Source organism: Hypomesus transpacificus, chromosome 9, assembly GCF_021917145.1.
Source record: "Hypomesus transpacificus isolate Combined female chromosome 9, fHypTra1, whole genome shotgun sequence".
Classification (NCBI taxonomy): Eukaryota; Metazoa; Chordata; class Actinopteri; order Osmeriformes; family Osmeridae; genus Hypomesus; species Hypomesus transpacificus.
The window spans coordinates 1999131-2011332 of NC_061068.1; the positions used below are offsets into that span (position 1 = coordinate 1999131).

Sequence of the window (12202 nt, forward strand, 5' to 3'; positions counted from 1 at the left end):
CATCTCACAGTTGTTTATTATGACCAAAATAACATGTGCTTGGCTGGTTCATGGAATAATAAACAGGATTTGGCTAATGGCTCTTGTTCAGAGACAAGTCTGAAACAGTTGGAGCAGGCCAAGGCTATCCATCAGACTGGTTGTTTCCATTGCCACAGTAATGCATTATATGGCTCTTAGACTCTGGGCATCAACCAGTTTTGTTGTTGAAATAAAGGAATGTTGTGTAATGCATGTTGTGTCATTCTTGTTGAGGGTACACAGGTTAGTAGCATGTAGGTTATCACAGACATGCAGAACCCAACTGAGCCTTGGACAAAGGGCATGAGGTACGTATGCAAGGAGAGGACATTAGACTAAGTGAACCACCTTGTCTTGTTCGATGGATTCAGTAAATGTTAAATTGGTTGATTTATTTTTGTTTAACTTTTTTTATAATCAAAAATATATTACAATTCACTCCTCAATTACGGTAAAGGGGAGGACAATATTATTCCTAATCGCCTTCCACCTCTGCATGTTTGCCTATTACAGTACAGCATGCTCATCCATGGGTCTGCTTCAGGAATGTGTGGGAGAAGCATTCAGGAATCCAGGCAGACTGGGCTATGATTGACAACTTATAATTGCCAAGACTTTCCTCTTGTCTCAGACGCCTGGTTGTAACGATAAGTAGGTTGTCATTTCAACATGGAGGAGTGGACCACCGTCTCTGCCAAAAAGTGAAACCAAGTCTCATTTAAACAGAGTTGGGATGTGTATGCAGCATTGCTTTTTTTCCACACCAAATCTGTTTCTTTACCAATTGGAGTGTGTTCAGGGTCACTGAAACACACAGGAAATACTGTATCAAGGAGATATTATGACTGAAAAGTAAAATAAGGATTCATGTGTTGACGTGGCTTTCTAACGGATTAGGGGTCTAATGGAAGGATAACACCACATTCAACCCCATGGGAAAGGCAGATGCTCTCTCCTCATGATGACCTAGTGATTCATTGGCTGAACATCATCTTACACCAATGATTTTACAGCAAGTTTGAGAAATGCATTATTTGACTTTTACACTTTTCCTTTACAATCATCCCTGTTTATTGATTACACCAAACAAATGTATTATTATATGTATTACAAAATAGTTTCATGAGCTATGATGCACTGTATGAGAAGCTGACATTTGGAACTTTGTCGACCTCTCTTCACAGCCAACTGATAAGGAGGAGGGTGGGAGTGGAAACCACCCTGGTCAGGCCAGGCAGGTGCTGGAACAGGCTAAAAGGAAAGGGGCTGTCTTCTCCAGGCATTCTCATGATCATGGAGCCAGGGGTCCACTGGGGACAGTTCCCACAGACAGGGCAGCAGCATGTGATCAGAAGACCAGGGTTGGCCTCTCTGTGCCAGTCCTTTGTGCTCACTGATCAGTGCTGAAGTCTCTACTGGTTTGGTAGGTTTGATACAGTGCTCAATATTTAGCTCCTCTTGGCTTCACCCTGTGCCACTGAGATAGTAATGTTTTCACATCCCTCCAAATCATACCAAAGAGACACTCACACTGCCTCTCTGTTTTGTGTGGATCCTCGGGAAGATCCATTGCATTGTATTGCTGTGCCTGCAGCAGAAATGGACGGAAAGTATGTTAATTCACATACATTGTGTCCAAAATAAGATCAATAAAATGTAGAGCACAAACTTGAGATGCAGTGATCCTGCGATAGGGATTGTGCAACTCAAACACAATGAGCTGGAAGAGCAGAACATAACTGTTACACCTGCTTAGCTTGAGACTTCATTCAGGACAGAAGCAAGCATAAAGGTGTTTACCTAACCAAAGTCCAGCAGAAAGAAATGGATGGCCATATGCTACCCTGCTATCATGTTCATATCTAACACTAATGATCTTTAAACTAGTTTCTCTTCATAGCAGTGATGCAGGTGTGTTGCTGGGGCAACAAACAGCCTCACCCAAGGACATTTTAAGATATGTTGCTAAATCAGCCAACCCAGTTTGAGATGTCACAAAGACAAAAGTAGGGGTCCAATTTCACCTTTTCTTTTTTGTTCATATAATTTGTCAATAACTTAATTTAATTTCTACCCTGTATTCTGTCTGGTCTTCATCCTCCGCCTTCAGACTTTCCTCCTTCTAGGCATGGCAACAAGCACACACACACACAGACACACATGTACACACATGCATGCACACACACGCATGCACACACACACACATATCCCTCAAGATGTTTTTTATGAAAAACCGTTGAGGCCCATCGTTTCAAATCCGATTATTTTCAGGCTCTCTCGACTTAAAATGTTAATATAAAGCTTCTGGGACATACATTAGCCATGTTGCATTGAGTAGTATTGACATCTAATCTAACAAACAATAGCATGCTTTTGTCTTTCTCAGTGGAATTTTAGATACATTTGTTTAAATGTGGTAAATATTCCATCTGTTAAAATGTATCCTTTTAATCATGTATTTCTGCCAATTGTTTTTCTATGTGTTTCTAATGCTAAACGTTTCAGAAAATAAGCTAAGGAGGAGAGCCCTTGAAGGTGATTGGGTGGAAGAGGATTACTGTTACATAATTCTGCTGGAAAGTAGCGGGCCGCTACAAAAATATTAATTTGACATTCCACTGAGCTGTCTGTGTTGCTCTCCTATGGCCTTATTAACTTACACAACAAGTTTATAGGGGACAAAAACCTTATTTTTTACTGAGAAAATCTATACAATATCCCACTAAGATCCTGTGATTGTTTTATTCTGCATGTGCACTGTATCAAAGTCTTCAGAGAACAGATCAACATATTCATCCATCTCTTTGATTAAGGAAATACGAGTGGGATACCAAGGCAGTTTCACAGAACAGAAGCTCTAATGATTGCTCAGAAAATTGTAATTGGAGAGAGAACAAATAAATCACACAAGAACGAGACCAAAAGAGGATGCAAGGCAAAACCAGAATTCTGAAAGTTGTGCACATGCGCACGGTTTACTCAGTGCTATGTGTGATAGGGATTAAAGCTTTTTTTTGTTTACAAATTACTGGTACTGAAGTTCAAAGGTATTACTGTAAAGTAATGCCCACCTTTACCATTTTGAATGTTTCAAACAATATAGAAAGAGATGACAATGTAGATTGATAATTGTGTTTGTGGAAGAATGCTCTCCACTTCAAGAGGTGTGCATGAATATTGGTATTTGAATGTGATTGTAATCATCATCTTTAGAAGAGTTATTGGCACCTACAGTATTATATTCTTTGATGGAAGTAATGTTGATAATCTTGTTTGAGATAGTTAGATTCAACATCTGAAGCATAGAAAAGAGGAATTTGACCTTTAAAACTTGGCATTCCTTTCAATGAGCATGTGATCCAAACCCCAGATGGTCTGACTATTGACGTCCACACCCCTCACACTTCCAAATGGGAAACCTCAGGAAAAGACCCTCCTTTTCCTGCAACAGACATCCACACTCAATCTACCAGCTCCATCTCTTGTTATACTTCTAAAACTGTATGAAGGTTTTGTCTGTCAGAGGAATTATATTTACGGTAACAAGAATAACCGCAAATATATACATGTTCTAATATAAGATAATTTATTATTGTAAATCACCTGCACACAAAAAATAATTATTCATATTATGGCAGCACCTTTTTCTATATCAGTATTACCATATGAGAAATTTCACATTACAATTCCACGTAAAACCCTTTCAGTTCCTAAATTGAAATCAGGCATACCTGGAACCTTCTTCAGAGTTTTCTACTATTACAAATGGTTTTGCCGTGAACCCTTTTGAGTGTATGGACATTTCCTCTCAGAGACATCCAGAGTAATTGAGCAGTGACAATGGAGCATAGCGTAAATGGAGTTATGTCCATGTTTTTCTGCTTTCATCTGGCAGTGAATTACAATACTTTGCTAAGTAGCTTCTTATAATGTGACAATTGAGTGTCGGCACATCAGGCTTTCACTGGTCTTACTTTCAACCTTTTTATTGGCGTCCACTGTAACAAAACACTTTGTGAAGATGTTTATAACAGAGTTCTGAGTTGTAGCTGTTTTAAAACATAGTAAGGTGACAGCATCATCTCTGACATTGTTTCTTTCCACTCAGCATTCAGTCTCCTTTTGTACTATCCGTGTAAGACTTACAGTGTGGTCTCACGCATCTTTATGTTGACAGAAAAAAGACTGCACAGTACTTGTGACTGGCCAGATAAGACTGGCCACAGAACATCAATGGATAATGAGGATATAGGATTTACTCCATGATATTAACTTGCAAATGACTGAATATGGCTGACATGAAAACCCAGAAGGTAATCACTCTCACTGATAATAATCTCACTTCATCTGTGAGCACTGTGATAAATAGTGGTGATCTCCTGCTCTGTTTGGGTGGCATTCAGCAGGCCTCACCACGACACAAGCAGCCTAATAGCTTTCTGCCAGACGGATGTAATCAACCTTCCCTTGACCTACCGCACAACCCTAAATTAGCACCTGATCTCAAGTGTTGGTTATAGCATTAGCTTGACAACACATTAGCATTAACTAGCATCAACTGGTGTTCATTATCAACCAAACAAAAAAATACAAAGCAATGGGATGCATTAGAAATGTTGTTGAAACCTGTTTGAATGCCACAGTTGGTAGAAATAGTAGCAGGGCATGTAGCTCGGAAGTGGGCATTTCCTTCAATTGTCACGTTGGGACAATCCATTTCAAATAATTCCTTTGAAGTGCTTTAAACTAGACCCACTCCAATAGCAGAATCACACTAAATAAATATGTGCTTTATGTTTCTATTTATTTGTTAAACAAGTATGGAAGAAAGTGGGTGGACTTAGGTGGAGAAAACTGTAGAAACAGGTTGCATCTTCCAATTTACTGTTCTTTTAAAAATATTATTACTGAGTCAAAGCACCATAAATATACCCCAACGTCCCAAGTTTAGCAGTTAATTAATGCTGGTGATCTTTGTATTAGATACATTTAATTTCTGTAAACAGATCTGGATGACGAAACCATTTGTGTGGATAAATGGACGTCAGGAGGTGTTAAGGACGACAGCCATCTAGCGACAGTCGTTTAGTCTGGAGACAGCGATAGAGGATACGGGACAAATTGTGCGCGGGCAGGAAGGGAGGGTCGCTGCTTGCTCAACTTGGCTCACAGTGCTGAACCACTGCACCAGACTTCACTGACTCTACACGGCACCCCGCGACGGCTGCACTGTTTAGGTGCTCAGTTCAATTATCAAACTTTTTCAATGGAAGTATGTTGATTCTGTAGTTGCGGTTAGGATGATCAACCGTTAAAATAATGTTGGCGCAGTGCGTGATATTCTCCAACTTTAACTTTTTTTTTCTTCAAATTACCTTACCGCTTCAGTTTGTTTCGCTTCTCTAAAGCAGAGAAGGCTGCGCGTAAAAGTACCAATGCAAATATCCAACTTGAGCGAAAAAATGTGAAGTTCTGGCCACATAGGCTGCTCAATCATCTTACAATCAACCAGCCCATTTCCACTACTGGAAGCAGCTTGCTAGGTTCTGGATAGCTTGACCGGTGTTCTGGTCTCGCCAAATTGACGTTTTTACGCATGATGGAGAATCTTCCCAGTGACCGAGACTTTTGGGCGATGAATGACTCCTGGAGCAATTCGAGTAGTAAAAACGAGACTGGTTTTGGAAACAAAACGATGAACCCCTTAAAACGAAATGAGGATGTGGCCAAAGTGGAAGTGACCGTTCTCGTCTTGATTCTGCTGCTCGCACTAGCCGGCAATATCTGCGTCCTCTTGGCTATACACACCAGCAAGCATAGCCACTCTCGGATGTACTACTTTATGAAGCACCTCAGCATCGCAGATCTGGTGGTCGCTATTTTTCAAGTCCTGCCGCAACTAATTTGGGATATCACGTTCCGTTTTTATGGACCTGACTTCTTGTGTCGGCTGGTAAAATATGTACAAGTCGTTGGCATGTTTGCTTCAACTTACATGCTTGTTTTAATGTCCATTGACAGGTGCTTAGCTATATGCCAACCTCTTCGATCTTTACACAAGAGAAAGGACTGTTTCTATGTGATAACGTCTTGGATGCTAAGTCTCATATTTAGTACCCCTCAAGTATACATTTTTTCCCTAAAGGAAGTTGGCAATGGAGTCTATGACTGTTGGGGGGATTTTGTGCAACCCTGGGGACACAAGGCATATGTCACCTGGATTAGTCTGACAATATATATCATCCCAGTGGCAATTTTGAGTGTTTGCTATGGCCTGATAAGTTTTAAAATATGGCAAAACTTTAAGTTAAAAACTCGTCGAGAGCAGTCTATGTCGCTTACTCCAAGGGCATCCAAGAGTGTGGCTCTCTCTCGTGTGAGTAGCGTGAGGCTAATTTCAAAGGCCAAGATTCGAACCGTCAAAATGACGTTTGTAATAGTCCTTGCATACATTGTCTGCTGGACTCCCTTTTTCTTCGTACAAATGTGGTCAGCATGGGATCCGGCTGCGCCCAGAGAAGGTATACAATTTGTTTGTAGCTGTGTGGCATGCAGTTAAATTCATGTAGGCTAAAGCACTTCAAATGTGGATTATTTTCAATGGCCGTTTGCATCATACGATGCGTTTGAAAGATGACAGTTGCGATAATGCCTACATCGAAATGGGTTACTCAGTTGTCCCTGTTGGTAAACTGAAAAAGGTTCCTACAGATATCGGTTGAATATTTCCAGCGTGTAGCCAACTAGAGTAATTCGATACAGGTTGGTAAAGATTCATGTACCGCAGGCCACAAAATATTACAATTATGAGCCTATAGTTTTTTTATGTAGGCCTATCTGTTAACTCAGAACGATGTCAAAATGTAGAGCTTCATTGTTAAAAATCATTTTGACGTTAACAGGCCTACCCAGCCACAGAAGGCACGTACACGGATTAAGGTGTTGTCCGTTTACATCCGATCAGCCTTATCTCTTCTAGAAACAGAAAATACAGTTTGGCTATATAATAATATTCTGACAAACCATTAAGGCTTCATTAAGATACTGTAGGCTATATGCTGTTTAAACCCACAAAGTAGGTAGCTAAATTAGTGAAAAGATGGAAAAGTTGTAATGCAACAATGCATTTCAAAGTCAAGTCACTGGAGAATGTATGCAGGCCTAGACATCAAAGTGTTCCTTTCTCCACATAAGGTCTCAAAGGGTTGGAGGCTGATGTGTGTCATTTCCCTGTAATAACATTGTTTTCTTCTGTTATCTCAAGAGTTTGCCTCGAAAGGGAACTCTCAACTACTGTTCCAGAGGTTAGCCAGCCAATGAGCTATATTTCACTCGCACACTTAAAGTAAGAGAGTCAAAGTCTGACATGGTAAAGTTATAAATCATCTTTTGAGACGTCATGCCTGGGTGGAACAATTGTTTTAATGATTTCCAAAAAATGATCATACAACATTTTCCAAGATCTATTTACAGTAAACAGGAAGGTTTAAATGGCTGTATTTGTACAGTATCTCTCAACAAACCAATCTGTATACTGTATCCAAATCGTTTATTCTCGACAACACATTAGATAAGGGCTTTTTCTATCCCAAAGCAGAGGCATTTGAATGGTGCAGTGTCTGGTAATGAATTCCACAGCTTTCTGTCTTACCCGTCTCTGCACACCTATTCGTCAGCTTGGCTCGAAGTGAATGTCAGGTTTACTAATGTGTAGAGGGATTCTGTTGTTCCATTTGTGATTTATCTGGCGGACAGTGAGAAAGCGACATGAGGTAATCCAACTTCGTTAATTGCTTCTCATGCACCTGAGTGGCAGCACTCTTTATTATATAAGGTCTGTTGTCTGCGAGGGTTCATAGCCTCAGCAGACACTCTGTCATGCACAATGACATGCACAAAAATCTGTTATGTAAATCCTGGAAGCATGTTTCACACAGTTGATTGGCTTGATTCCTAATTAAAACAGAGACTCAAGGACACAAATTGAGGCAATTATACTGGAAGGCACAAGCGCTGAGAACACATTATTTGGCATACTAAAAAAGGATCATGCATGATTAGTACATGGTCAGCAAACGACTTTTAATGTATATTTAACCAAGGTGATTTAATTGGCATGCGGCTGCTAATATGATCCAGCCTTTTTAACTCTCAAGTGCAAAGACATGCTCCTCTTAATACGCATTAGGGTAGAGTTCTGTCAAGTGGATTTCAATCTCATATTTAAGACAAGGTTTTGTTTTTTCATAACCAGTTTGTCTTTCGATACTGGTTGATGTTTTTCCACTATATTGGACACGAAGAAGAACCTTTCAAATCAACCAGGAAGCATAGGAACATTTTAGCAATTCTGACATCATAAAAAAAAAACTTCACTCTTGCTTAGTAGAAGATCAGGCTTCCACAGAGTACAGAGGAAAGAGACTGATCAAATCACCCCTACCATTTTAATAATGTACAGAGACAGTATAAAAATAGTCTGTTTGGAAGGTTTTCAATTTTCTAATAGAACTTCCAGGAGGACAGGGTCCTTGTTGAGCCCTATTTATTTATTTATTTACAAAGAATGATCTGTTTCATAGTGCAATTTATGCAGTTTGAAAGTTTACTGTAGATAACAAACATTCTGAAACATAATCAGTTAGTGTTTTAAAAGAGGCAGCATTATTCAATCATAATTGACTGCATGGAAGAGCAACTTCTATTAATTAACTAAGTACTTTCCTATGATTCATATTTACTTATTGCTTGCAAACGTTTACAGCTCCCATAACCAAGTTATTTTACCACAGGTCAAGGTTTATTACTGACTGAGAAACAGGAAAACATGTAGAGTAAATGCTAATGAAGTCTAAAACACTCAGATTATGACCGTTTTCAGTAATAGAAGAACCCATCAAGGCTAGAAGGCTTAAAAGAGAATTGCGCTTTTTTGTCCTCTAAATGTTTAATCTATTTCTGTTTCCTACATCATGTGGTTATATAAACAATCTTACTGCTTGGGAGGCTTTGTGATTAGTAAGTTTTGAAAGCATAACAGCTTCTATCACAGTTTTCTCTATTGCTAGAGCACAAACATTTCTTCACTATTTCAAAACAGATGCACATAGCCGCAAACTGGAGCACAGACTCAAAACAAAAAATACATGACACAATATCAACTACTTTACCCTCATCAAAACATTCAACTTGACATCTAATGACAAGGTTTTGCAATCAATAATTACAAAAAGGTCTAACAAATATAAGCTACTGTATCAATATATCAACACACTTCAACCTTTTTTATGAGCCATTTGTTGATGCTATAATGACAGTATCATATACCATATGACATTATCATATTCGGATATACTGTAACATAAAATAAAATTAGACATCTCTTTCAAAACTTAAACACTATGGTAAACATCCTTACCTTAAAAAATAACAGATTTTGTAGTGGAATGAAGGAATAATGTCACTCAAGAGCGAAAAAGAACAACAAGCTTTTGTATCATACAATTGTCCAAAGAAGTTGTGCACAGAGAATAGGTTTAAAGTTATGGTTTTAACTTGTATCAGTGAGACCTTAATGTAAAAAAATTTTTCTAAGCACTTGCAGTTTGTCTGAAAGCAATGTGAGAATGACTTTCTGGTTTGCAAATAAAGAATAACGTTGTGCTTGTTAGCTTATGGTGGAGATCAAGTGCCAGTTCCCGGTTTTATTACAGTAAAAGTATCTTAGCAATTAAGAAAAAGGGATAGTTGCGTGCTGAACCGATGAGGTCTAGTTTGCGACCAATACAAAACAGTAATGTCTGATTGCCATGACATTTATCGAGTGATTGAGTTTAAAGGATTTGAATCAAATTATTTAAATGTTATGAAGTTTTACAACAAATGTTTCGCTCTGTAATTTGGATTTTGGGTGCATGCAATCCATATGCACTTTGTTATTACTGACAAATTGCATTTGTATCACCCAGTAATCTGTTTACGATTAGTAACAGCCTCAGCTCAGACAAATTGAATGTTTTTAGATTTATGTGGAATCAGACTCCACTAGTTTCCATCTGATGAATAACAGCACCAATGATATGATGATGATAGCAGATCATGAATGTCTGCTAAAGTGACAATAATTGCACTTTGACTTTGGAAAGCATTCTGCCAAGTAATTAAATACTTTAATGAGAACCAAATATTTGAAAATCTCTAGCCATGTTGTGAATTACAAGCTCTGTTCTAAAACAGCTTTCTATGAGGAGCTACAAAAACAACATCCTGAAGAAACACATAATTCATTCCACAACACTTGTACATTTGTTAATGCCATCAATTTTGTATATATAGTTACGCATAGCAAGACCCATATTCCATAACATATGTTCTCCTCTGTCTCTCTAGACATGGCCTTTATCATTGCTATGCTGCTGGGCAGTCTGAACAGCTGCTGTAACCCCTGGATCTACATGTTCTTTGCTGGTCACCTGTTCCATGACCTGGTACGATGCTTGGTCTGCTGCTCCAGCCAATACCTGAAGGCCCCCCAGTGTGGCTCGGAGCACCAGACCACAAGAAAGAGCACCTCTTATACTTTCGTCATCAAGAACACCAGCAGCCAGAGAAGTTTCACTCAGACCTCTAACACATAGGGGCCAATGATGCCCTGCGTCCCTTACATAGACCTTCGGCAAGTAGGGGCCAGAGTATAGCTTTCAAGACATCCTGAAAGATATACAAATTCAAATTGAAAATGTAATAGATACATTCAGCCGTAGGAGCCAGGTATTGTGGGAGGTCAAGTACCCAGCTGGATCTTGAAAGACACCCATAATTACCAAGGATGTTAGAAAGTCTTGTAAGTGAAGTCTGACAGCCAGATAGCCCTCTTCATCGAAAAAGACCTTTCAAAACGTGCAAGTACTAACTGTCCCTTACAAATACATTATTTCCATAGGGAAGCATTTAAGTGGGAAGACCTTCAAATATGAGTGTGACTGCTATTTTAAATGCAGGAATGGGGCAGCCAAGATATAGTTGACTGAACATAGGAGAGAACTCAATCTTGTGAAAAACATTTAATAAGATGACTTAGACTCACATTTCATCCAATCAGTCTTTTCACTGTACAGATTACAATATGAAACATTTCTGTCACACTCTGTGACTATTTTAACAATAATGTTTCCCTAGGAGACTTTCACATTCATGTTTTGGTAGGTTAGTAAATCCAGTAAATTTATGATCATCTGTTGTAACTTGCCAGGATCCATATTTTTCATAAAGACAAACCCTTGATATATACTATAGATATATACTGTGACTCATGTCAAAGCCCACTCTTGTCTGCTTTCATCTGAGACTAAATGAATGAAGAAGGAAGAAAGGGAAATGTCAAGCATGTGAAGTCATACTGATCTACACAGATAACATAACTGATTTTAGAAGGAAAGGCATTTTAAGCAGTGTTTATAATATAATATTATTGGTTTCGATTTTGTAAATAGCATGCTTACTAGCTTTTGAAATGCTAAATCACCATAAATGTTGCATTACTTATGCAATAAACATGTTTTTCTGTGTTTGTATTTGTGCTGTAAGGGATGGTACACTAGAAAAATGCATGTATCTGTGAATCATTCAACAGTGATAAGAAACACAATCACTTTATTGATATATTATGTGTATATGTATGTATATATATAATATATATTAGTAACTTGCTGTCCTCATGTTGTGGTAAAGTCATCTGTGGACAGTCACCTTGTACTATTGCCAGCTGTTTTTATGGAACCTAATAAATGTATGGATTACAGAAGAAATATTTTGTGTATAAATAAGTTTGTTTGACAAGGAGCAACATCATTTACATTCTTCTTGTCCTGACTCCTGTGGGTGCTCATCTACCAGCAATATCAGAGTTGTGAAGAGCCTAACAATCAACCAGATAGTTCCACCTAGTGGCCAAAGGTGAAAATACATAGTCAGAGAGCCGCAGGGGTTGACATAATTCTTTTGGGCCACTTGTCCGTTGGGCAAGTTAGACATATTTTTTACTTGTCCAACACCTGAATGTACTTGTCCAAAACAAACGTAATGTTCGCGCAAATACAAGCAACTCAATCGGGACCAAGACAAACCTTTTGACACCAACGTTGTCTATGTAGTCTAAATATTGAGGGATTCTTAGCGATGG

General features: G+C 38.7%; 1 protein-coding gene across 1 annotated transcript; it reads left to right on the forward strand.

The window, feature by feature from the left end:
- The first annotated feature begins 5092 nt into the window (after positions 1-5092).
- Positions 5093-11817, forward strand: LOC124471229 (isotocin receptor-like). The gene is made up of 2 exons (XM_047025642.1): positions 5093-6542; positions 10411-11817. The coding sequence occupies exons 1-2, from the start codon at positions 5618-5620 to the stop codon at positions 10656-10658; spliced, it is 1173 nt and encodes a 390-aa protein (XP_046881598.1). The 5' UTR covers positions 5093-5617; the 3' UTR covers positions 10659-11817.
- The last annotated feature ends 385 nt before the right edge of the window (positions 11818-12202 follow it).

Bases quoted from the DNA above. Each gene is read 5' to 3' on its own strand.
- LOC124471229 (XM_047025642.1), top strand. From the start codon at position 5,618: ATGATGGAGAATCTTCCCAGTGACCGAGACTTTTGGGCGATGAATGAC. The intron at 6,543-10,410 runs GTATACAATTTG...CTGTCTCTCTAG, and splicing joins TCCGGCTGCGCCCAGAGAAG to ACATGGCCTTTATCATTGCT.